The sequence below is a fragment of the Hermetia illucens genome, chromosome 3 (assembly GCF_905115235.1).
Source record: "Hermetia illucens chromosome 3, iHerIll2.2.curated.20191125, whole genome shotgun sequence".
In the NCBI taxonomy this organism is placed as follows: domain Eukaryota; kingdom Metazoa; phylum Arthropoda; class Insecta; order Diptera; family Stratiomyidae; genus Hermetia; species Hermetia illucens.
Genome location: NC_051851.1, coordinates 133258173 through 133285929, shown reverse-complemented (window position 1 = coordinate 133285929; position 27757 = coordinate 133258173). Strand labels below are relative to the sequence as shown.

Here is a 27757-nt window from a genome sequence, read left to right as displayed (position 1 = left end):
GAACGTTACTCACGATTTGACACCTCCGCCAATCAGCTGAGTTTTGTTTTGGTTTTACACGCGTTAACTTCTCGACTTGAAAAGAAACCATGTTAGCTCCCATAAAAAATATCTTAAAGAATCACAGAATCATTTTGGCAAGCGGTTCGCCCCGCCGACAAGAACTGGTTCGCGGTCTGGTATGCTCCCAGCGTTATTTGCTTTGGATCAATTCATAATTCCAATAATATCTGAAATTCTTTGTAGGGATTCAACGCCGAACTTCTTCCCTCCACATTTGAGGAAAATCTGGATCCGGATGATTTCCCCAGTCCTAAAGAGTTCGTTACAGCGACAGCAGGTGGGAAAGCTTTGGAAGTTTGGAATCGTGTTAGAGATACTAAGAATGAATTGGAGGCGAGCAAACCGACCATTGTGATAGCTGCGGACACAGTTGTGGTGCTGGACGGGAAGATTTATGGAAAGCCAGAACGGCCTGATCGGGCTGTGGAAATGTTAACAGAGTAAGCTCAGATTGGTGAACATTTAGAATAATTTCAAGTGTTTTTGTTGTATGTGGAATGCAGCCAATATATTTCTTCATAGTAACTGGTTACATGGGGTATTATGGGAGGCAAGTTGGTTTTCGGACTATTCGGGCTGTTCCGCGCCAAGGATTTTGTGAGTTCTGTGGGAGTAGCACATGGGGGGCGCTACTCGAGAGATACAAGGTTTCATCAACTCATGTTTACTACGTGCCATTGAAGACTCTGGTCTGAAACAATATCAAATGATGAACTTCGTCGTTGACAAGGTGGAAGTAATAAAAAACTGGTCGCACATCGAAAAAGGAATGGAACCCCCATAATCTACATGGACCAGGCCAGTGGTGGTAAAGTAAGGGCCTCTTGGAAAGAATTGAGGGAGCTTAAGCGCAGTGGCAAAAATCGATAGCAATGGCGTGTAATTCTGAGTGTAAACGGGAGTATATGGCAACAATTTACATAAGGAAAATTCATTAATTGGAAGTGTTACTTGCCTTAGTAGAAATGATTACAAAAAAAGAAAAAGTTGGCTGACGGTGTCGTCCAGGGCAAAGGCAACTCATCAGATGGTGCCTTACCTCTACCCTGGGAGCAGCGTAACCGAAAGTAACGGCAAACACGTAATGAGTACGTATTATATTGAAGTGAAATCCTTAACAGGTTCAGACCTAAACCTGGTCGAAGTGAACTTCTTGTTGAAGGTGCTGGGAGTCCTGAATCTGCACCCACTTGGTCACGGACGGTGCTTGCCAAGTGGTTCGGTTCGTGACCAAGTGGATGCGGACTCAGGACTCCCAGCATCCTCAGCAAGAAATGGCTGTCTATTTCGTCTATTTATTCAAGACATTTCGTGCATCTTAGCTCTGTAGACTGTGACAATTACCTTTCCAATTTGCTGTTTATTTATTTCGATTGGGAAATCCTCGTAGAACAGTCCTTTGTGGAGTCGGGGGTTTAAGCGCCAAGTTGTCGGGCTTAAAGTTATCTGCCTTAACATTCCAACACCACACTCTCTGCATTACTGAAACCTGGTTGGAGGGCAGGAGTTTAGATTCGGAGCTATCTTCCGCTGTGACAGAGACTGCTTTGCGCTTGGCAAGACAACCGGTAGAAGTGCCCTAATAGCTGTTAAGTACCCTCGCGCGCTGAAACGATCTTTCGTCCTCTTTCTCCACCTCAGTTAGAAATCTCTCTGAGGTCCCCGTCCCCCCCGTCCCCGTCCGTAGCCTGACTCTAGCTAGAACTGGGCAATCGCAAAGAAAGCGCATGAGGGTTTCCCTTCCTTCTTCGCAGCTTCGGCAATGCCAATTGTAGGGTATGCTGAGCCTAGCGGCATGGTCCCCTATGGCCCATCTGGGCCTAGAGATTTATATGCGGAGGAGCTGTTTATAGCCCAGCCGATCTTATCCTCTGTAATTACCGATTTGATAGCCTCGCACAGCTGGGATGGCCTCAAACCCTGCAAGCAAGGTTCTGACTCACAGTCCTCCTCGCTGGCGGGAAAGTGCATTTGAACCAGCAGCTCCAGGGTTTTCGATCGAAGATTCCGTTCAGGAGCCTTCTGACTTTTTAAGAAAGGATGGGCTCTTATGTTCCTTGGACAGAATCTTATTGATCCTCGCGGATTCACTTGTCCTTTCGATGTTTTGACAATAGTCCAACCAAGACCGCCTCTTGGCGGTCCTTGGCCGACTTGTACTTCTTCAGGCAGTCCTTGTATGACTACCAGTATTTTTGCCTGTAGCAGATGTTGAAGATTTCTCTGGTCAACTTCCTGAGGCTGGAGAGCTCTTCATTCCACCACAGTGGCAGGTGTGGAATGTCTTTGGAATGCGATATGGAATGCCTTTTCCAGAGCCCCGACCTTTCATTCCAGTTCGTCTGTTGTGCCAATCTAACCAATTTGCGCACCGGAGAGTTTATTCTTAATTACTTTACCAAACTTTCTCCAGTCAATCCTCCTGGGGTCTCTGAAGGGTTTGAAGACCTCTGCCGCGAGATCTAGACTGAAAGGTATCTAGCTGTGATCAGAGAAGGATCTCTGGTTAGACACTCTCCAGTCCTCCATCCTAAAAATCCCATTATCGGTTACTAGGGTGATATCAAGGACCTCCTCCCCACCGTCACAGTACTCCAAGCAGGCTAAATGAAAGGTTGGTATATTGCCCCTATTACACACCGGTGGGTTTGAAGTAATAATAAAATCAAAGAATGACTCACCTCTCTTGTTGATTTCCGAGCTGCCCCAAAGCGTATGCCTTGCATTGTCGGCGCAATCTATCAACAGGTAGCCTTTCTTTGTTGCTATGGTGTTTGTCAGATGTTGTAGTTCTTTTGGCGGGGCTGATCGGTCGTGAGCCATGTAAGCCGAGGAAATATACACGTTCTCTGCCCCCGCGTGCTCCAGCTTGACCACGACTAGATTGCTGGAACTCAGGTCCGGACACAGAAAAGCGTGCAGACTCTTTCTCGGGGGAATACATGCTCTAGGTCTATCTTGATCAGCGTCTCCTGTGCTGTGGAATAAATTAAAATATTTGCTTTGGAGCCCTTTGATGGTTCTGTCGCCTCCGACCCCGATGTCTTCCTCTAAGGAAGTTTAACTTTCATAAGGCAAAATTCGAAGATCTACACTCAGTACTGGCGACAATCAACTCGGTTCCCCTCCTTTCTCCATTTACGTGTGACCAAGCACTGAGATGGAGATGAAGCATCAACAAATGATCTTCACGATCACTTGAATGGAGTAAGTTGCTCCCGAAATATATATATACATAATAAAATAAAATTGTAGTTGGGATTAAGCTAATGGTCTATTAATTTTAGACTTAACTACAAACAGAAGGCGATATCTAACACTTGAATGGCGTTATCATTGATATGGCAACAATCATACTTGGCCCCAGCCCTGCAAGCAAGCAAGCGGAGAAGCGACTTCACAGACGGAAAAAGGAAGCCTGCGAGAACCAGCAAGTCTCTGAACTAGAAAGGTACAGGGAGCAACCGTACCAGACGCTGAAGTTTTACCAACGTGTCAGCAGGATGAAGCCTTATACAGTTCGATGTTAATTCTGGCGAGACAAAGTGGGAAATGTGATTTCCGATAGAATGATCATATTGGAGCAATGGGTTGAGTACTCTGATGATCTGCTCAGCAAGCAGAACATCGGCGAGTTGGAGGTCCCGCCAACTGAAGACGACGGACATATGCTGCCTCCACCGGCTTAAAAACTATTAGTCGCCAGGAGACGATATGGAGGCGACCAACTACATCAAGCGGTTTATCAACTTATGCTCAAAGTGTGGGGCAGCGAATTAATGCCCGACGACTGGCAACAAGGTATTATCTGTCCCATACATAAAAAGGAAAATATCACGGAGTGCAGCAATTATAGAGGTATCACGTTGCTGGGTACCATCTATGATATATTCACCACTATCTTGGATAACCCCATACGCCCATACCAAAGAGGCTTTACTCCAGGCAAATCAGCGACAGATGAGATTTTCTGTTTGCGGCAAGGAATGGAAAAATTTCTGGAAAATAGCCATCAGTTGCACCATCTTTCCATCGACTTGAAGGCAGCATAGCCAGGGTAAAACTGTACACGGCCATGAGAGAATTCGGTATCCTGACGAAATTGATAAGACTGACTAGGCTGACACTAACCAATGTCTGAGGTCAGATAAAAGCAGCAGGATCACTCTCGAGACCATTCAACATCAACAACGGTCTAAGACAAAGGAATGTTCTATCATGCGTCCTGTTTAACCTGGCCCTGGAGAACGTGATTAACGATGCAGATGTCAATGCGAGAGGGACCATCCTCTTCAAGTCCACCCAACTACTGGCCTATGCTGACGATATTCACATTACGAGAAGTAAAACCCGAGATATATGTCGTATGTACGATTTATGTTTACCTTCATCCAGATCAAGCAGGCGGCGCGAGATCTCGGGGTACACACTAATGAAGGCAAGACGAAATGCATGGTGGCAACGTCAGCGCCAAAGAACAAAGAACCAACGACATCGAATCGCACTGGTCAAACGAAAACAATAAAGATAGGTGACTATAGCTTTGAGACCGTTGAAAATTTCTCCTGTCTAGGGTCGAAAATCACAATCGATAACAGCTATGACGATAAAATCCGAGCACGATTGTTGGATGCCAACAGAGCCTAATTCAGCTCACAAAAACTCTTTCGCTCGGAACGTTTCACCATAGGGTCTCTTACTGTACAAGACTATGATCTTGCCAGTCCTTATGTATTCCTCGGAGACCTGGATTCTTAGCAAAAAACTGCGAGCTCTTGGCCGCGTTCGAGAGGAGAATCCTCCAAAGAATTCACATGAAGATGGACGATTCTGTAGCCGACATAACGACCAAATCTATGAGCGATACCACGACCATCTGGTTGTGGATAAAATCCAGCTCAACAAGTTGCGGTGGGCGGGTCGCCTAATTCGTATAGATGAGGATGATCTAGTCCGGAAATTCTATAACGAGACGAGGCAGACTCTGCCTGAGATGGAGCGACGGCGTTGGTCTCACTTGATCGCGGAAACCTCAAACATTTCTGGTTCCACATTCGCAACTCTCGCAGTGCTCCCCAGCTATCTCCTCCTTCCGTTAAATTTTCTGGCTCCATCGTTGGTTCCCCCCAACTATATTGTTATTTACTCTTCCGCTATGTTTCCTTATTATATGTTCCCGCTCCCCCTCCTCTTTCCTCCTCCTAGTGGATGTAGTCTGCCCCGCATCTCCTATCATTTCCCTCCTTATCGCTTTCCTTGTCGAGTACCTCATTGGCAAGCTTGATACCAATCTAGGCCCCGTTTACGATCGTCTTCCCAATATCTTTTTGCTTCAAATTGGTCAACCCATCTCTCTTTCCCACTTCATTATTTCAAACAAAAGCCTCGAAAAGAACCATTTTCATGGCTTGTTGAAAGAGGCTCTCGACATCCCCATTCACGAATTCACGATCGCACTCTTGTCGAGAATTACCGTCCCATTTCGTTCCTTTCCTCCTGTTCCAAAACCTTGGAAAGGTCGTCCGCCCACTTTGGTCACCTCATAGTGAAAGGACAAAATGGCTTTGTTAAGCTTCCAATTTTTTCTACTTCACTAACTGTCGCCAAATGTTTGAATTCACGGCAGGAAGTGGAAGTGGCCGCACATATCTTCCTCCTCTGGGGTTCCAAAGGGATCTATTCTGGCCCTTTATTATTTTCATTTTTTATGAACGACCCTGTACGGAAATCCTGGGATTTCGAGACATTTCCCAGAGAATGGAAGAAGGGAATTATCGTTGATCTAATCGGCAAGATTGTTTTGAGTGTTACAATTGGAGTGGTATCTGCGTGCTCCCTGCCGTCGCAAAGACAATAGCTAAAATAATCTTGGAACGTATCAAAGAATATATTGGTATCAAAGAACATATTGGGTTCTTAATTCACAGGGAATAGGCTGGTTTTCGCTCCGGATCCTCCTGCATTGACCAGATCAATACCCTATAGACCACTTTGCAAGAGTGCGTTTCTGTCTTCGCTATAATTCATACACATGTCGTGTTTTTGAATTGATATAAAGGAGAAAATGCCACTTTGTAACCGCTTTGGTCACGCTGCTCCCAAGGCAGAGGTTAGGCAGTGTCTGATGAGGCAGCGTCTGCCCTGGACGAAAAGGCAAGCCATATACTCTTTGCAGCTTGGGTGATTGTCCAAGAATGAGGGTTCTGTGGAAGTATGTTTTTTTCCAACTAGTCGGGTCCGTCATCAATTGGATGGCGGACTTAGGAATCTCTTGATTCTCAAACAAGAGTCTACCAATATCAAGTTCAGGCTGTTCCGTTCTAGTGTTCTTTCTGTGTTACTATATGGGAGTAGCGTATGGAAAGTGACTACTACTGCCACTGGAAAGCTCCAAGCTTCCGTGAACACCTGTCTGCACCGTATCATCAGAGTACGCTGGCGTGACAGCGGTGGAAATGAAGGGGCGACAATTGCATTGCTGGCTACGCCGGCGCCTTGCATTGGAACCATCCCTCCCAAGATAACCGACAGTTGAGGAGGACTACAGGCGTCTCGGAAAGTCCTGGTGGGAGCTGAAGTGGGAATGATGGCGCGTAGGTATGGTTGCTGAAGTGAATGGCAACCACATCTCGGATGCCGAGTTTTACCTAATACTAGCAGTAAGTTCCAACCATTTAGACTTGGACGATTCTACCAACTTAAAAGATAAAGGGGCTTTGCTGGTGGTGGCTGGTTGTAGGGTAATGGGGAATCTGTCGAGAACTCCATGCAACATCGAACACGTATGAAGAATGGTGTATTTCTACATGGTTTGAACCAGACTGTGTGAGAGTGAAGCAGTGAAGGATTTAGGTATAATACCACTCTCTCGTGACACCAAATTTCTTTGATTCTTCGAGCCAGTGGCTCATAGTTCACCTTCTTCTTCACGTATTTCCGTTCAATTTTGCGAGTTATCACAATCTCGGCAGATGCCGGATTTTACCTAATACTAGCACTAAGTGCCAAGCATTTAGGCTCGGACGATCCTACCTACTTAAAAACTAAAGGGGCACTGGTGGTGGTGGCCGGTGGTAGGTCAGTGGGAGAATCCGTCGAGTACTCCCCGCAACATCGAGCACGTATGCAGAATGGTGTACTTCTGCATGGTTTGAACCAGACTGTGCGAAAGTCCCAGGACATCAAGGGAAGCCGTCAGGGATTTAGGTACAATACCTGTAGCTGACAATATTATGGGAACTACAACCACCCGCTCGAGACGCCAAATTTCTTTGATTTCACGAGCCAATGGCTCATAGTTCACCTTCTTTTCCACGTATTTCCGTTCAATGTTGCTATTATGGGGGATAGCAACATCAATAATATACGCGGAGCGACCCGTCTTGTCAACTAGCAGTACGTCAGGCTTGTTGTGTGCGGTATGGCGATCAGTCAGAACTTGCCGGTCCCAATACATGCTGTAAGCAGAACTATCAAGTACTGCTTGCGGCTCATATCGGTAAACCGGACATGTTCCCGTGATCAGCCCATGCTTATATGCAAGGTTTTGATGGATAACCTTACATACAGCATTATGCCTGGTGATGTATTGCACCGGTGCCATAACAGTACAGCCAGAAATGAGATGGTCCAACGTCTCTAACGCCGAACCACACATTCTGCACTGGTCGTTCTCCACCCGTTCTTTCATGATGAGCTTTTTATAAGCTCGGGTGGCGACCACGCCATCCTGAATGGCACACATGAACCCCTCCGTCTCAGCAAAGAGCTCCCCAGCACACAGCCACCTGTTCGACATATGCAAATCGACAAATGGCTGCCAAAGACAATTCACGTGTTTACCGTGCATTGCCTTCGACTTCCATTCCTCGATCCGCTCCTGGTCCGACTTCACCCCACTCAGAGGATTGAAAGATCGATCCTTCAAGTTAAGTGGAGTCAGTCCACAGTCTGCCTTACAGACAGCCGCATGCAAGGGGCTCGCTTGCTCTTTACTGTAAAAATAAGCGCGCAGCGAGTCGACTTGGCGATGATGTTGTGCCGCCACGTCAACCACGACCCTACCTCCGATGTCACGAGGCAGGTTCATCCGCTCCACGGCAGACTTTGGGTGATGCATTCGGAATTTGGACATAGTTGTCCGTATCCGCCGCTGGACGTTTTCCAGGTCGGTCTTCGTCCACGGCAATATTCCGAATGCATAAGCCAGTGAAGGGATAGCGAATACATTCAACGCGCTTATTTTATTCTTCCCCGAGAGATGCGATTTCAGCACCAGCTTTACACGTCGCAGGAATTCGGACAGCAGAGCTTCTTTCAGATCACCAACTCGAGCATGGGTTCCTTGCAGAATTCCTAGGTACTTGTAGAAGTCTGTCTCGGTCATAGCTTCGATGTGGAGGTCACCAATGCTATGTCCGGCATGCGGCTCGTGATGACCTTTGCGAATGGCTTGGATTCGACATTTGTCTAATCCAAACTCCATCCGAATATCACGGCTGAACATGTCTATTATTCGCAACAGACTTCTAAGATGGTTGTCAGTACCAGCATACAGCTTGATGTCATCTAGGTACATCAAGTGTGTCAGTTCGCACTTAGCACGTAGGCCATATTTTATTGCAAAACCATGCCCTCTAGCATCATTCAGTAGCCATGAAAGGGGGTTCAGTGCCATACAAAACCAAAGAGGACTCAATGAATCCCCCTGGAAGATGCCCCTCCGAATACGGATGGGCTCTGAGGTATTAGCACCCTCAGATGTACGGACTGACAAGGTGGTATGCCACCCTTCCATGACTGTCGCCAAAAACTTTATTAGTTTCGGATCAATGCGATACAGATGTAGGATGTCGATTAGCCAGGTATGCGGAACGCTATCAAAAGCCTTGGCATAATCGATATAGCAACTGAAGAGGTTTCTTTGGCCTCTAGTTGCTTGTCCTACAACTACCGAGTCGATAATGAGTTGCTCTTTGCAACCCCTTGACCCAACTCGGCAGCCCTTCTGCTCCTCGGACAGAATGTTGTTGGTCTCGAGGTGCGCATTGATCCTTCCACTAATAATGGACGTGATGAATTTATAGAGGGTTGGTAAGCAAGTGATCGGTCTTGTGTCTGCGGGGTCCTGCACCGTGTCCTTCTTAGGGATAAGGTAGGTAATTCCCGCAGTGAGGAAAGGTGGAAATTCCTCCGGCCGACTCATGACCTCATTTATACTGCGTGCCAACCGACTGTGTACGCTGGTAAATTTCTTATACCAGAAATTCTGCACCCGATCCAGACCTGGGCCCCTCCAGTTCTTCGAGATGTTTATGGCTCGTCGAACTTCCTCTTCGGTAACATCCGCGAAATTCATGCCAGGTGTATTGGCATGGCGGGTGCCTTCGGCGGTGATCCACTCAGCATGCTGGGCAGGTAACCCCCAAAGTCCACCCCAATACTCTTTCGCTTCCGTCACCGAGAACTGTATTGTCTGGGCGCTCTGTTGGGATTCGTTGAGAGATCTGAAAAAGCTCCGCTGGTTCCTCGCGTATGTTGCATTCTGGACACGTCTGGAATAACTTTCGCCATACCGTCGTAACCGACTGCATATGACAGAAAGTTTCTGTTTTAGTGTGTCCAGAATTTCAACTACGGGTGTCTCACAGGGGATGGCATAGTTCCGGTAAACCCTCTGCACTTTATTTCTCACCCGTCGGCTGGCATTGCCAGTGCTGATCTGAATCAGTCTAGCAATGTCCTGCCTTAGTGAGTCCCGCCGATGTTCCAGACGAATTTTCCATGGTGGATCTCTTTTGTCACTCAAACCAATAACGCGAAAGCGAATCTTCTGACCGTGCAATCTGATAGCCGCAACTGCACCACAATACACAAGTGATTGTAGTTGCAGCAGCGACATATCAGCACACAGTCGAGACGCAATCTCATCATTGATTTGAGATAGAATTCCCGGAGTTGCTGGAGATGCATAGAGCCTGGGAATACCTGGTCTATGCAAAGGATCCATATCCGAGAATTCCATACACGCTCTTTGGAATTCGTCCCGAACTTCAGCGGAAACCTCAGCTGGACGGTGGAGAAGAGTGCTTCGGCGAGTACTGAACCTGTTGCCTGCAGTGCGGCGTGGTGTTGTTGATGCCGCCGCCTCTGCCCCCATCGACTCTCGGTCACCAGTTTCCCCGATGACTTCAAGTCGAACACGTTCCCTGATGGTGGCCGGGATTGTGCCACTGCGAGTGATGAAGCGGTACTGGTCTGCGACTCGCTGCACAGTCACGTGCGCGAATTGCGGGAAACGCTCGACGAATCTCTGGTGCAACAAGGGGCGGTAAGATGTGGTGTGTGATTAGTAGTATTATTAGTAGTATTATGAATAGTAACATCAAAAGGATACGCAGAATGACCTATCTTGTCAACTAAAGGCACGTCGAACTTGTGCGCTATATGGCCTTCAGTTAGATTTTGCCGGTCCCAATACATGCTGCAAGCAGAATTATTGAGGACTGCCTGCGGCTCATATCGGTTAACCTGACATGTTCCCATGATTAGCCGATGCTTGCATGCCAAGTTTTGATGAATCACCTAACATGCCTCACAGTATTATGTCTTTTTTGTATTATACCGGCACTATAACAGTATAGGCAAAAATGGGGTGGTCCAACGTCTCATACGCCGAACTACATATTCTGCACTCGTCGTTCTGGACCCGCTCTTTCATTTTGAGCTTTTTATAGGTACGGGTGGCGATCACGTCGTTCTCCATGACACACATGAATCCCTCGTCTCAGCAAAGAGCTCCTCAGCACACAGCCATTTGTTCGACAAATGCAAATCGACAAATGGCTGCCAAAGGCAATTCACGTATTTGCCGTGCATTGTTTCGACTTTTATTCATTGATACGCTCTTGGTCTGACTTCACTCCACTCAGAGGATTGAAAGATCGATCCTTCAAATTAAGTGGAGTCAGCCCGCTCTCTGCCTTACAATTCTCGGAGTTGTTGGAGATGCATAGAGCCTGCGAATATCTGTTCTTTGCAAAGCAAGTACTGCTCCATCGACTCTTGGTAACCAGTTTAGGTTATGATCTCCAGTCGAAAACGTTCCCTGATGATGGCCGGGATTGTGTCGCTGCGAGTAATGAAGTAGTATTGGTCTGCCATCCGCTACATAGTCACGCGCGCATATTGCGGGAAATGCTCGATGAATTCCTGGTGCAAAAAAGGGCGGTGAAATGCTGTACCTGCCCTCGCCGTTATTTCGTGATAAAGAGGTTCATATCCTCAGTCGATTTGATCCGCTGTAGATTTCCTTTCATACTTATTATCGATTGTGATTTTCATTCTAACTGAAGAAATTTTCAACGGTTTCAAAGTTGTAGTCCTCAATCTCTATTGTTTTTAGTTGATCAGTGCTATTCGATGTTGTTTTCTTCATTTTTGATGCTGACGTTGTTATCATTCGTTTCGTGTTGCCTTCATTAATGTTCAGCCCAAGACCTAGAGCGAGCGCTTGTAAATCGCGGGTTGCTCTTTCTATAATGTCGATATCGTCGGGTGCGGTTGCTGAAATGGTTCAGCACAACCCCTTTGATTTCGTTATCGCGGGTTCCAATCTTCCTTGTTTTGGATGTTTGTGCTCGTATTTGTGCTGTCACCTTGCTGGGGGCTTATCACTTGCACAGCATTAAGTGTGATGAACATGAAACTGAAGCACATTGAAACCTGAGACTATGGATGCTCTGCGCTCCAAAAAGGAGTTGATATCCTACACTCCACAAAGGGGGGAATATTACAAATACCTGTTTTAGACCGTTGTTGATAGTGATCTGCTGTTTTTGTCTGGCCCCGCATATTAGTCAGGGTCAGTCTCATCAGCCTTATCAATTTGGTCAGGAAGCTGAATTCGCTCATGGCCGTGTACAGATTTACCCTAGCTGTGCTATCATAGGCGGCTTTGAGGTCTATGAAGAGATGCTGCAACTGATTGTCATATTCCAATAGTTTTTCCATCGTTTGCCGCAGAGAAAAAAATCGGAATTGAAGCTTCTTTATTCCCTTTTAGTCGTTTTTTAAGATGACAGGCAATCATTATTTAAGTGGGGTATTTGGGGCATTCATTTTTCCCATTAATTACTACTCCCTGAGAAACCTAGGCTTTTCAGGGTCATTGAGATTAATGTAGTTCTTCTCATTTTCTTTTTCAAATGGGCTTAGGATTGTTTCATGTGTTCATTTTTGATAATTATTAATTAATGGAATTTGTTTTTTTTTCTTTTATAGACTGTCTGGAAATACGCACGAAGTTTATACAGGAGTCGTTATTAAACATAGTGAAGGAGAAGTCCGATTCTGTGAAACGACAAAAGTATCTTTCGGAAAGCTGAGTTCGGAGCAAATTAAAGCTTATGTTGATAGTGGGGAGCCATTGTAAGTACGAGTGATATAAAATTTCTTTTGTTACGCAAATGCATTATTTACTGTAGTGTCTAAGTTTTTTTTTAAAAAAAACGGGTTAGGCCTTCTTACTTGAATCAATGTTACGTTTTCTGGTCAATTCAAAGTTCCTTCTCATGTGTTTTCAAACATGTAGACGTTATCTTGATTTTACTATGACATTGTAGTCGCCATTTCCCCATCAACCGCTCTAGCGGTTTTATTGAATGGCAAAAGTTGTCCAACATCAGCCATAATTATTTCAACAGAAGTATATTGCTACACATTCATGTAAAAGATAAAAAAATCTAATTTAACAAAATTAAACATTAAATTGATGAATTGAATAATTAAGAAATTAGTATTCCGTATTCTCCTCTTTTGCATCAATCACAACTGATAATGGTTTAGATGTGGATTTTCCTAATTTTTGTTAGAAATCTGTCTGAAAGTGAGTCCCAGATATTTTTAACTTCTTTTGATTCCGCTTACTTTGTTGAAGTAGCAGCTACACTTTCATTTTTTATGTATGACCAAATATGTTGTAGTTTGGAGCTTGAACTCCAACTCCATTTAAATAAGTCTTAATCATCTATTTTTTGTGGCGTCGTGTATTATCCTGTTGAAGAATCCCATTATTTTTATGTAAGAATCTATGACCTGATGGGAACGCGTGATCATTTATTATGGGGATGTATTGATTCTGTGGCAGATTGCCGCCAGTAGTAGAAACTAAATTTCCAGCCCCATAGTACGAAATACACCCCGAAAATATCGAGCCACCACTGTGTCCTTGTATTCGCTTTGCAACCATTTGCTTCCGCAATTTCTGATGTAGGCACATGTTCTACCTTTTATAATGTCCGTGAAATATAAAGGAACAAAATATTTTTCCAAAAGTTGAAAGGCATGGAAACAGACGTTTTTTCTCTCTTGCTAAGAGAAATAACCGCTACATTTTTGACGATGAAAGGTTTTAATCGATTCCCTACATCTTCTATGGATTATTCTGTTCCTCACCTCCACATCTACTAGTTTTTTCGATCTAACGGAAACCGTTTCTATGGAAATAGTTGGGGTTTCATTGATAATTCGATCCTGCCTTACTGACGCTCAATTGACCACGATGACCTGACTCTATTTTCTACCGTCCCAGATATTTTTCTTCTCTAATAGTGACATACATATCCTGCCAGCTCCAAGACTGAAATCCCCACTTTGAAGTTTGTTTCAACCGCAGAAAGGATCTCAACCCTTACTTTTCTCATTTTTACCATTTTGAATTTACCCTACGGAAAATTATCCATTAACTGTTGAATGATATGATGGCTATGAATTCCCCAATTGGATAACATTTGTTTCCAGTTATTAAAAAAGCTGCACTGCTGCAATATTCACGTTATGTTTAGGAGTATGTTGAAATAATTATGGCCGATGTTGAAATGTAATACTTTTGTTAATAAAACCGTTAGAGTGCTCAACCAAGGACCTTATTGTTTTTACTGTCAATCAAGAATCCTAGTTCCTAGTATTCTTCATACTAACATGAAATTAGCTCAGTCTAGATTAACGCGATCACATAACGGAGACACGACTTGCTGTCAAGCTTGGAAACTTTGACAACATGCGCATCCTGAAGACGACCATATTCGTCTTTGATTAGATGTTCGTTGCCGGTCAGTTGAGGCTTGAACAATCTGTCACCAACGACGATACAGAAGTATGGTTGCGGAATTGCGGAAACTTAGTTTCTTACTTACATCCATTTATTACTATTGTTATGATTGCGAAGATCATGTCTTCCCATTTAAAAAAAACAAGCTACGTCTGTATCATCATCAACGGCGCAACAACCGGTATCCGGTCTGCTCTAATAAGGAACTCCAGGCATCCCGGTTTTGCGCCGAGGTCCACCAATTCGATATTCCTAAAAGCTGTCTGGGTCCTGACCTACGCCGTCGCTCCATCTCAGGCAGGGTCTGCCTCGTCTTCTTTTTCTACCATAGATATTGTCTTTATAGACTTTCCGGGCTGGATCATCCTCATCCATATGGATTAAGTGACCCGCCCACCGTAACCTATTGAGCCGGATTTAATTCACAATCTGACGGTCATGGCATCGCTCATAGATTTCGTAGTTATGTAGGCTATGGAATCGTCCATCCTCATGTAGGGGGCCACAAATTCTTCGGAGGATTCATCTCTCGAACGCGGCCAAGAGTTCACAATTTTTCTTGCTAAAAACCCAAGGCTCCGAGGAATACATGAGGACTGGCAAGGTCATTGTCTTGTACAGTAGGAGCTCTGTTGGCTGCCAACAACCGTGCGGGGATTTCATCATCGTAGCTGTTATCGGTTGTGATTTTCGAGCCTAGAGAGGAGAAATTATCAACAGTCTCAAAGTTGTATTCTCCTATCTTTATTCTTCCCGTTTGACCAGTGCGGTTTGATATTGGTTGGTTGTTTTTTGGTGCTGACGTTCCCACCATTCATTCATTGATGTGCAGCCCAATCTCGCGCCGCCTGTTCGATCTGGATGAAGGCAGTTTGTACGTCTCGGGTGGTTCTTTCCATGATGTCGATATCGTCAGCATGGGCCAGTAGTTGGGTGGACTTAAAGAGGATGGTATCTCTTGCATTTACCTCAGCATCACAGATCACTTTTTCCAGGGCCAGGGTAGAGAGAACGCATGATAGGGCATCCCCCGGGATACTGAAATCTCTCATAGTCGTGTACAGTTTTACCCTGGCTATGCTATCATAGACGGCTTTAAAGTCGATGAAGAGATGGTGGGCCAATGATGGGCGTCTGGGTGTATGGGGCAATCCGGTATAGCAAGGCGTTGATTTGCTGTCCCAAACCTTGAGCATCAGTTGATGAACCACTTGGTGTAATTGGTGCACGGACTGTTTCTCCTATACTTGGTGGTGGCAGTATTTGCCCCGCCAGCGCTAACTCGCCGATGTTCTGCTTGTTCAGTAGTTCATCAAAGTACTCAACCCATCGCTCCAATATGCCCATTCTGTCGGAAATTCGATTTCCCTTTTTGTCTCGGCAGGATGAACATCGAGGTGTGTAGGGCTTCATCCTGCTGACTTGTTGGTAAAACTCGCGCGCCTGGTGCGGTTGCTCCCTGTACTTTTCGAGTTTACAGACCTATTGGTTCTCCCAGGCTTCCTTTTTTGTCTGTGAAGTCCCTTCTCCTCTCGTCGGAGTTCATGATAAGTCTCCGCGCGTGCCCGCGTCCTTTGAGAATGCAGCATTACTCGGTATGCAGCATTCTTCCGTTCCGTTGCTACCTTACGTTCATCGTCGAACCAGCCGTTCCGACTCTTTTTGCGGCTGGGGCCAACTATATTTGTGGCCGTATTTATGATAACGTTCTTCAGGTGATTGTGAAGATCATTTGTTGATGCTTCATCTCCAGGATCTCTGTTGATTGCGGTTATTGCGGCATCCATTTCCCTCTGTGTCCGGATAGCTGAGTGGTTAGAGCGCAAGGCTGTCGTACGGAAGGTCGCGGTTCAAATCTCACTGGTGGCAGTGGGATTTGTATCGTGATTTGACGTCGGATACCAGTCGATTCAGCTGTGTGAGTATCTGAGTCAAATCGGGGTAATAATCTCGGGCGAGCGCAGTGCTGACCACATTGCCTCCTAGTGTACCGTTACGGTCTTGAATGAAGTGCTCTAACACACTTTAAGGGCCTGATCCAACATGGATTGTTGCGCCAACGATTATTATTATTATTTCCCTCTTGTAGGTGTTGCGAAGGGCTGTGTTGTGGATGGCTTCAGTATTCACTCTTACTTGATTGTCAGAGGGGATTCTGGCCGGTGTTGTTATTCATATGTTCTGACATTCATCAAGCCATTCGATCAACATGTCGTCAATTTGGTTGAAAGTGGTCCCGTCTGGAGAGGCCACGTATGTTTGTGGACCGTTTCCCGCGCAAACCAGGTACTTCCAGCAACCATTTCGTGTGATACTGCTAATTGAATAATGCGCAGTCCATTATCATTTGTATTTTGATGTAAGCTATGGGAGCCCACGTATCGTCTGAATACGGGCTCCGTCCTCATTTGACTGTTGAAATCTCCAAGTATGATTTTGATATCATACCTGGGACAGGCTTCGAGGGTCCGCTTAACTGCCTCGTAAAAGGTATCCTTCCCCGAGTCCACAGTCTCCTCTGTAGAGGCGTGAACGTCAATGAGGCTTATATTTCTAAATTTGTCTCGCAAGCGCATTGTCCATAGCCGTTCGCTTATGTTTTCAAAGCCGATAACAGCAGGTTTCATTTTTTGGCTGACTAAGAAATCTACTCCGAGCACATGGTTTACTGGATGGCCGCTATAATATATTGTGTAGCGACTCTTCTCCAGGAAACCGGTCCCTGTCCAACGCATCTCCTGTAACGCTGTTACATCAGCTCTATACTGGAATAGCGTATCGACTAGCTGCTTGGCAGCTTCATCTGTGTATAGGAAGCGGACGTTCCATGAGAAAATGCGCAAATCGTTAATACGTTGTCGTTGACGGGTTCGTCGTTGTGTTATCCGTTCAGTCCGAGGCTCCTGTTGTGGCTTCGTAACTTCGGTTTTCCGTGTAGGATTATCAGCCCTACCCAACCCCCAAACTGGAGGATCAGTTGGTACAATTTGTCCCGTTTTTTGGCGCCGGAGACTCGCCTTCATCCTTCTCCGTCTGTAACTTTTCGTTAAGAAAGATTTCCCAGCGGTCACCACGTGGAGGTGGAGATAAGGTTTATTAGTAGAGCTGTTGGTGTTGGTTTAGCAGGCGTTTCCCAGGTTTTATGCTCCATCGTGGGTACCAATCCACGTTTTGCCCTGGGAGCCTTCCCTTGACTACCCTTCCATTGAATTCCTACTTTAAGGTGAAATCGTCTAGGTAATAGCGGATTTCTTTATGCATAGCGAACCGATTTAAACGAACAGTACAAGCAGTGAAGAATGTATTTTATACCTAATTACACCAACTTTACTTTACCAGGGGATAACTGGGTTTATTTGATCCGTGTAGTTTCTTTCGGGGAGATGTTTGTGGAAAATCTCTCTATATTCGGATTTGGCAGGAGGATTCAGTTTGCAGGAAACGAAAATAACAATTTCAAAATATGTTGAATGCATCATTACCATCCGTAATAATGCAGATGATTTAAAGTCCCTTTCTAAACCACTACATCTAATATTTGTAACCAACGGTTTGGAATTCTGCGCGCATCTTTCGATTGACTACCATTCAATAATTGCTAATTTTGACACGAAATAATGTTGCAATTGACGAATTAGATAAGTGATGAATATCTTTTCATCTCGGCATATTTTGAGTAACATTTTCTTTCAATTTTTTATTTCAGAGATAAAGCTGGCGGATATGGCATCCAGGGTGTTGGAGGTTCGATGATAGAGCGAATTGATGGTGATTATTTCACCGTTATGGGACTACCATTGTATCGATTATGTGTAGAGTTGTGTAATATATTCGAAAAACGAGGCTAAAAACTAACAATGGTTGTTTTCTTTAATCAGATATGTACTCTTATTGTGAACAGATACCCAAATATGAAGAAACATTTAGTTTTTACCCAAAGAATAATGTTAGGGTGTTTCCCGAGTTGCGAAAGATTTTAAAGCAAAATTATAGTAACAAATTAATTTCAACAAAAGTCACAAAGTATCGTTGGAAAATGAAAACAAAATTTTATTTAACGCAGGCTATTTTTGAAAATCGATGTGTGATTCACCCCTTCAGACGTTGTGGGAATTGATCAATCACGACACGACACGACACGCTATTTCAATCTATGCTTTCATGCGTCAGTGATTCAACCGAATTGTGAGGTATCACATAACCTTTCGCTTTGAGGATCCTCTAATGAAATAGTCCAAAGGACTTAGGTTGAATAAGGTGAGCAGTATTTCACACTGATGAAGAAGTAAGTGGATTTTGAGGAAGAAAAATGTTTTTTTTTTCGATGAACTGGTGTTGAATTTTGCTGGATGATATTGGTGATATTGCTGACGTACTTGCTGTCGCTTATTTTGAACACCCGCTCCAAAATGGATCGTGGTTAGAGTTTATTCAGCCAAACAAGAACTAAAAAAAAATCTTGCGATGATGCGCCTGCGTATATGAAATCTAGCCTTCAAGATCCATCTCATTTTCATACCCGCTCAAATAAAGTAAATAATATGTACAACTTAGAAATTTACCAAAAACCCTTAGATTTTTGTTTTATGGGTGGGGTAGGTGAATGCACAATGGACTATCGCAATGCAGTGTTGGACTACTATAACGGTACGCCGACGGACTACCAACTAAACACCGTCATCAGAGAATTGGTCTGGAATACTTTGGCACACTACTTTGGGCTAACCCTGTCGCTCTCCCGGCTCAGGGTGCCTTCCAGTCAAGGAAATCCCTTTCGCCAAGGGGAAGGGAGACGTGGAAAGGATTTGCTGGTTCAGGGAAATCCTTGCCTTCGTTATAATAAGCGATTCGTTAAAGATTGCAGACGACCCCTGACCCCCCTGCTATTCGAAACACACATACATATGAAGTTTGTAGGCAGTATCCAATTCAGGTACATGTAGGCATATTTGTTATTTAGCTATTTTATAAAGGCTTTCAAAGTTGGCATCTCAAAAGTATCTCATCATATAGACGGCAATCTCAAAATTTGCAAGTCTGGAGGAGAAAATTCAAAGTGGGCTTGAAAGTGCAAGGTCTACTACGTGACAATCCACCACCGTTTATGAAAAATTGACAAAGATAAAACAAGTCGGAACACGGAAGCACGACGCATCGGATATACAGATTTTGTGTTTATCTTATGTGAGAAGCTTCCTACGTACGTTTCTCTATTCATACATAGCTAAAAATTCAAAATAGTCCTTCGTAAATTTACAATTTGCAAGATGTAGACATGTACATATTAAAGCCATAAATATTATGCTCATCCTAAACAAACAAATACTTCCTATTACTTTTTTTTCTGAGTTATCACAATCTCGGCAGATGCGGGATTTTACCTAATACTAACACTAAGTGCCAAGCATTTAGGCTCGGACGATCCTGCCTACTTAAAAACTAAAGGAGCGTGGTGGTGGCCGGTGGTAGGTTAATGGAAGAATTCGTCGAGAACTCCCCGCAACATCGAGCACGTATGCAGAATAGTGTACTTCTGCATGATTTGAACCAGAATGTGCGAAAGTTCCAGGACATCAAGGGATTTTGGTACAATACCTGTAGCTGACAATATTATGGGAATTACAACCACCCGCTCGAGACGCCAAATTTCTTTGATTTCCCGAACCAATGGCTCATAGTTCACCTTCTTCTCCATGTATTTTCGTTCAATGTTGCTATTACAACATCAATAATATACGTCAAAACCTGCCGGTCCCAATACATGCTGTAAGCAGAACTATCAAGTACTGCTTGCGGCTCATATCGGTAAACCGGACATGTTCCCGTGATCACCCCATGCTTGTATGCAAGGTTTTGATGGATAACCTTACATACAACATTATGTCTGGTGATGTATTGCACCGGTGCCATAACAGTACAGCCAGAAATGAGATGGTTCAACGTCTCTAACGCCGAACCACACATTCTGCACTGGTCGTTCTCCATCCGTTCTTTCATGATGAGCTTTTTATAAGTTCGGGTGGCGACCACACCGTCCACACATGAACCCCTCCCTCTAAGTAAAGAGCTCCCCAGCAGACAGCTATCTGTTCGACAAATGCAAATCGATGAATGGCTGCCAAAGACAATTCACGTGTTTACCGTGCATTACCTTCGACTTCCATTCATCGATCCGCTCTTGGTCCCACTTCACCCTACTCAGAGGATTGAAAGATCGATCTTTCAAGTTAAGTGGAGTCAGTCCATAGTCTGCCTTACAGACAGCCGCATGCAAGGGACTCGCCTGCTATTTGCTGTAACTTGACGACTTGACGATGATGTTGTGCCGACACGTCAACCAGGCCCCTACCTCCGATGTCACCAGGCAGGTTCATCCGCTCCACGGCAGACTTTGGATGATGCACTCGGAATTTGGACATCGTTGTCCGTATCCACCGCTGGACGTTTTCCAGATCGGTCTTTGTCCACGGCAATATTCTGAATGCATAAATCAATGAAAGGATAGCGAATATATTCAACGCGCTTATTTTATTCTTCTCCGAGTGATGCGATTTCAGTACCAGCTTTACACGTCGCAGGAATTCGGACAGCAGAGCATCCTTCAGATCACCAACTCGAGCATGGGTTGCTTGCAGAATTCCTAAGTACTTGTAGAAGTCTGTCTCGGTCATAGCTCCAATGTGGAGGTCAACAATGCTATGTCCGGCATGCGGCTCGTGATAACCTTTGCAGATGGCTTGGATTCGACACTTGTGTAATCCAAACTCCATCCGAATATCACGGCTGAACATGTCTATTATTCGCAACAGACTTCTAAGATGGTCGTCAGTCCCAGTATACAGCTTGCTGTCATCTAAGTACATCAAGTGTATCAGTTCGCACTTAGCACGATGACCATACTTTATTGCAAAATCATGCCCTATAGCTTCATTCAGTAGCCATGAAAGGGTGTTCAGTGCCACAAAAAACTAAAGGGGACTCAACGAATCCCCCTGGAAGATGCCCCTCCGTATACGGATGGGCTCTGAGGTGTTAGCACCCTGAGATGTACGCACTGATAAGGTGGTATGCCATCCTTCCATGACTGTCGCCAAAAACTTTATTAGTTTCGGATCAATGTGATACAGATGTAGGATATCGATTATCCAGGTATGCGGAACGCTATCAAAAGCCTTGGCATAATCGATATAGCAACTAAAGAGGTTTCTTTGGCTTCTAGTTGCTTGTTCTACAACTACCGAGTCGATAATGAGTTGCTTTTTGCAACCCTTTGACCCAAATCGGCAGTCCTTCTGCGCAGGCCTAGACCGGAGTGTTAGGCATTTTTTTTTAAGCAAAGAAAACTTATTCTTCTCATTTTATTTAAAGATCAACTGAGAATAAGATCCTTCAAATAGCCCTGATCTTAACCTTATTCAAAAGTCCATTGGGTCATTTTTGCACCAAAACTTTATGATCGTGATAACGGTACTTACATTTCCAAAAATTTCACAAAAACGGCCTAAATTATGACATTCAAAACAAAGGGGCCACGCTTTCCTTTAAGCATATTAAAGAGAGAAAGAAAATCCTACCATAAAGATAGTCCCAATTTGAGGTACTATATATTTTTGAGAGAGATAATCACCTCAATTCTCAACCGAGTTAAAAAGGAGGGTCTTCCCCTTCCTCCCGCATATTCCTGCCATCCCCTCACCTTTCGGGGTTTGAATTGACAATTCAAAATTAATCATGATATTATCTGAAAACAGCACTTTAAGGAGCTTTCACTTTTTAAGGGGTAAGCTCCCCCTTGCCGCCATAAACTCTTCATCTTTTGCGGGGATGGGTTTTCAAAATTTAACCTCTCCTTTTTCTTCAGCCTTCATCCCATTCACAAGCGGAGTTGGCTCGTCATGATATTTTTCGCCATTTTATTTTAACAAATGCCTGATCTGGATACAATCGCGAGGTTTTTAATACCAATATAGCGTATCAAGCCACCGATGTTTCGGCCGGCCTTTTGGTTGCTTACCATCGACTTTGATGTTCAGACCAATCTTGGCAAGTGAATTCTCGTTAGCGCGAATTACCTGACCATCGAAGACTTCTCTCTCGCAGTTTTTCCACAATCGGTCGCGGATATCCTCATTTCGGATGTGATCAGTTTTCAAAATCTAACTTTTACCATTATTTTACAATTTAAAGATTATTTGGTGTTATGAAACCAAGATAAATCCTTGCTAATCAAGTGGTAAGGCATGACATTGAGAAAAGCCTACTCGAGAGACCCATCCAATGGCAGTTAAGGAAACGGTGGAGCATAGTGCCAGCTCTTTAACTGTAAAGGACTGGATCGCATCCTATAAATTTCGCGTTTTAAAGTAACAAGGACAGATCCCAATTCCATAGAAAATGAAGAGAGAACACCACCATGATGCATGATAATCAATATTACCTGAATATGTCGCCAAAATCCATGATTCTATGCCAAATATGATAAAACATTTGAAAAAAGCAAAGGGGTATCACACTAAGAACTAAATGTTGGTGCGAAACTGGTCCAATGTCCCTTGATAAGACTTATTAACTTTTATGAAGAATCAAAGTGAAAATATTGCTTTTTGTTTTATCCTATGTGATATTAGGCTTTGTTAACTCCGCCATGGTATTTTTTTTTTGGGAGTAGGGTAGGTGAATGCGTTTACGCAAAGAATGTTGGACTCCCGCAAAAGCATGCTGTCGGACTATCAACTAAACACGTCCCTGTTATCAGAGAACTAGCCTGGAACCGTTTGAAACATTACTTCGGGCTAGCTCTCTCGCTCTCCCGGCTTTGGAAGCCTTCAAGTCAGGGAATTCCTTTCACCAACGGGAGGGGAGGGGAGGAAGGGAGTTGCCAGTTCAGGGAACCCCTTACCGCCCGATCCCTCCACCGGTCGAGTTCAATGTTCTTTGCAATAAGAAGAGCCCGAACATAATGCGCAATACGATTCCAGCTGCCAGCGCTCTTCGGCATCTCTCTGACAATGTTGTCTGGAGAGAGCTCCTCTGTGTCTGCATAAAGCTGCTGACGAAAGCCGTCCGACCTCCCGCAAAAGAAAAAGGTGTGTTCAGCGTCGTCCGCCAGTCCATTGCAGAACACACAATCAGGAGATCGTGCCTTTCCAATCCTGTGCAGGTAAGACTGAAAACCTCCATGCCCGCTTAGAAGCTGGGTAAGGAAGTAATCAATCTCACCGTGCGTTTGGTTCAACCATGGGTCAAAATTGTCGATGGGCCGCGCAGTCCACCTACCCTTTGACACATTTTGCCAAGAAAGTTGGCACTCGGTAAGGGTGCGTTGACGTTCTTCACGGGCAACCACCTCTCTTAAGTTTTCGCCCTTACGGCAGTAGATAGCTTTGCGCTCCTTGGCAAGGAGGGCAACGGGGATCACTCCCGCGATCACCATTATAGCCGGTTCCGAGACGGTACGATTAGCAGACGCCACTCACAAAGCTCCCCGCCTCTGCACTTGAGCGAGGCGTTTGCGATGCACCTCCTTTTCAAGGGTATCAGCCCATACCTCCGCATCATAGAGCAAAATCGATTGTTGATGTAAGGCCCCCGACATTCGCCATTAGCCGACTCAAGGCCGTGACTCCAGCTGCAGCCCTGTCCTCTGTTGCTTTGATTTGCTCGAAGAAACTCATCTTCGAGTCGAGCATTAAACCAAGGTATTTAACAGCTGGTTTTGACTCTATAGCCAACTTGCCGATCGATGTGGGACGCAGGGTCGGAATTCTCCTCTGATCAAGATGACTACTTCGGTTTTTTCCAGTGCAAGGCGGAAACCATGAGCAGTCATCCATCTGCTTACTCGTCGCATCAATATGCCAAGTCTGTTTTGCGCCTGTTCAACAGTGCGTCCGGCAACAAGTGCCGCAACGTCGTCTGCATAACCGACCAGGCGAGACTCTTCAGGCATATCGAGTCTCAGCAGACTATCGTAGGAAGCGTTCCAGAGGTCCGGCCCTAGGATGGATCCCTGCGCTACTCCCGACGTGATTTCCATCCTTCTTTCGTCCTCTAGCATCTCATAGAGCAGGGATCAGATAATCCCTCAATATCCGCAAGAGGTAGCTTGGCACGCCATGCTATTAACATAGTATGCTGGTCCCAAGCCCAGGTAAAGGAGTAGGGTTTGAGGTAACGTACTTGGAGGAAAGGGGTTTGGAGCGCGATGAGGTCGCGAGCGTATAATCAATTTGCTGACACCCATGACCTTGTACTTACTGGTTCTTAAAACGATTGTCTCATCTTACATTTTATTGTGGGAAAAGTAAAACGCAAATCGACTACATTCTCAGAAGACGCCGACAAAGCGGCCTCTGCTATCCTCGGGGTGAAAAATTTATAGGCATGCCAACCGGGAAGCAAAGAAAACGATCACTATCACTCGAGCAGATCATTACAAAAATCTTTACGATAATCTGGACACTCGGGATGGTGGGAGATATCTGTATCGACTTGCCAAAAGTCGAAACGAACGCATACAGGATATCGAATACTTCTGTTGTTTTCATGACAAAAACGATACTTTGCTTACCAACCATCGAGCCGCAACGGATAGGTGGCGAGAATACTTCGAGGAGATTTGAACTGAAGAATTTGCGCATCCTCCACTTCCACAATCATTGCCGACATTTGGAGCAGTTCCACCTGTCAGCGCAACTGGTGCTCAGAGGTGGCGGTGAGGAAGACGGGGCGGCAGCCCTGTCGGCCAAACCAAAACCAAGTGGCCGAGGAGAACCTCCATATTGGTGGCACCGGGAGACGCTGTACTCACTTTGGTTTGCCGGCCGTGATGCAGTAGGCGAATGCTCCAAAGCCTAATTAGGGCGATCAGTCCCGAGTCTGCACCTGCCTCAAACCTTACCAGAGGTATACTGGTACCATGGGAACCGGGAAAGCCCCTGGACTCTCATACTTCGGGTGAACTCCCGTTGTATGTGAGTACAGCTCGGTAATTTGCGTTAGGCCCCCTAGTGGGAGTTTCATGGGGGTTGTGGTGATGCTCAAGCGAGAAAGGACCTTCGGGCCTCGGCGTGGTGTTGCGTTTCAACACGGGTGCCGTACTCCTTAGCTCGGTAGAGATTTAGGTAATTTTTGCATCCACCAGTATGAATGCTAAGCCATGCACTTGGTATAGACTGGTACCGTTGTTGCTTGCCTCAGCGGGGCTCTGATTGTGGTCACAAAATCAATCCGTGTCTGACGAGACCCGTAGGATTAAGTCTCCACGACAGGTACCTACGTTAAACACCAAATGGCTTAACTGTCAGCGGAACTGAAGTCGTGGAGGCAATAAAACGAATGAAATCGGAAAAAGTCACCGAACCTGACGACATCGCATCTGAGCTCTGGAAAGCGAAGAGCTGGGAGCTAACACTGTGGCTCAGTGAATTCTTCAATCGGGTTATTCAGGAAGGTATTATAGAACACCATCTGATTGGTAAGAGAGTACCACAGTTCCACTATGGAAAAAGAAAGGTGGTACAGGAGAATGTTCAAAATACCGTCCGATCCGGTCACTATCCCATACCATGAAGATTTTTGAATTGATTCTTGACAACCGTACTCGCGAAATCATTGAAATAACCGTGAATCAAGCCGGATTTGTCACGAATTGTGACTACTGACGCAATACACGCTGCGCGGTTACTCATGGAGAAACACCCTGTGAAGTATCGCCCTCTTTACATTGCATTTCTGGATCTACAGAAAGCGTTTGACCGTGTGCCACACGAACTCATTTGGTATGCTCTACGACAACACTTAGTGCCAGAAGAATTCGTGCGCTCGGTTCAATTGCTCTACCACGATTCGAAAAGTAAAGTTCGAAGTGTGACGGGTGTATCACAACTGTTTCGTGTCTCTGTTGGTGTTTATTAAGGAAGCGCCCTCTCACTACTGCTCTTTGTTTTTGTTATGGACACCGTCACACGAAACATCTATCGTCCAGCGCCCTATACACTGCTTTATGCAGATGATGTTTTTCTAGCATCTAATAGCAAAAATGATCTCGAGCAACTTGTTCAAAAATAGAATGATCGCCTCATGCAACACGGTCTCAGTTTGAATCAGAATAAAACTGAATTTTTGACGATCGATCGACATGAATCACTGTCAACGACAGTGACCTGCCCAAAACTGAGCGATTTAAGTATCTCGTGTCAATGCTATCAGCCAATGGAGAACTGCGTTATGTAATTGCTTCACGCATTAATTCAACTTGGTTGAAGGGCGGTCCACAACGGGTAGTCTTTGTGATCAACGTATCAACGAACGCCTCAAATCTAAAATTTACTGCAATGTCATCCGTCCTGTCGCTCTCTATGGTTTTGAGTGTCGGCCGACTATAAAAGATTATGAACGGCGTCTTGCGGTAATGGAGACAAAGATGTCGCGTTGGACTAGTGGCGTGACACGTTTTGATGACATCCGAAATGAGGATATCCGCGACCGATCGTGGAAAAGTTTCGAGAGAAGCGTCTTTGATGGTATTGTTACGTAATTTGTGCTAACGAGAATTCACTTAACGAGATTGGTCTGAACATCGAAGTCGATGGTAAACGACCAAAAGGGCGGCCGAAACAACGGTGGCTTAATACTCTTGATGGGGGTTTGAAAGCCTCGCGATTGGATTCAGATCAGGCATTTGATAGGGCCAAATGGCGAGGCGATCATGACAAGCCGACCCCGCTTGTGAACAGGACAAAGGCTGAAGAAAAAGAAAGAAGAAGGATTAGTCTTTGTTGCTTGAGAAAATAAATTATTGACCAATTAAATACAGAAAGTGTAACAACCATTTGCTTGAACATTATTTTTCTAAGTTATTGGACCAGTTTTGCACAATATTGTAGGGTTCTCGCAAATGTATAATTTGCCCTATTTACAAGACGGTAAAAAGCCGGCTGCGAGAACTATAGATGGATGTCGTGGTTGTGTACATATTGAAAAGTATTGTAGAAATAATCGAAGATCCCACATACGTATCTATGCGGATGACATAAATATCCTGGCATGATCGAAAGAGTGCATGAAGGAGACCATGGTGAAGCTTGACGAAGTTGTGAGGGTACACGGTGGATGGCGAATGAGATACAACAGTTAACGAATCACAAGCCGCCATCGATATAAGGATTCGAAAGTTCCAGTAGGTAGGTCATGTAGAGGGTGTGGACGAAAGAAGAATCATCTATTTAAAAGCAAGTTGATAGGAAAATAACCAACAGGAAAATTCCGAAGCAGATGACAAAGCAAGCTAGGTAGATTCTGTTCGGTTTCTGAAATTGGGAGTTGAGAAGAATGGAGTCGAAGACTTCGGAAGGCCAAAGACCGACATCGGACTGTAGTGCCATAGAAAAGGAATATTAGCAATGAATCTCACATGAGGAGATATTGCCTCTCTTAGGAGGTTGACCTTTTTTTGACTGAGTGGATAAATGTTACTGAAAAATTGAAACGCCAAAAGTGGAGGTTAAAACTAAGGGTGGAGATAAATAGATGAGGAGGCTATAATTTCCAGATGAATAAAAAGCACGGAGTTCGTTTAGCATT

At 44.8% G+C, this 27757-nt stretch overlaps 1 protein-coding gene across 1 annotated transcript; it reads left to right on the top strand.

The window, feature by feature from the left end:
* Window positions 1-56: 56 nt before the first annotated feature.
* On the top strand, window positions 57-18028 carry LOC119652287 (dTTP/UTP pyrophosphatase). The gene is made up of 4 exons (XM_038056283.1): window positions 57-179; window positions 247-503; window positions 12346-12492; window positions 17880-18028. Exons 1-4 carry the CDS (start codon window positions 90-92, stop codon window positions 18019-18021), a joined length of 636 nt encoding a protein of 211 aa, XP_037912211.1. The 5' UTR covers window positions 57-89; the 3' UTR covers window positions 18022-18028.
* Window positions 18029-27757: the final 9729 nt, after the last annotated feature.

Coding starts and splice junctions, on each gene's coding strand:
- LOC119652287 (XM_038056283.1), top strand. CDS start 90: ATGTTAGCTCCCATAAAAAATATCTTAAAGAATCACAGAATCATTTTG. Junction 180..246: donor AAGAACTGGTTCGCGGTCTG/GTATGCTCCCAG, acceptor AATTCTTTGTAG/GGATTCAACGCCGAACTTCT. Junction 12,493..17,879: donor GTTGATAGTGGGGAGCCATT/GTAAGTACGAGT, acceptor TTTTTATTTCAG/AGATAAAGCTGGCGGATATG.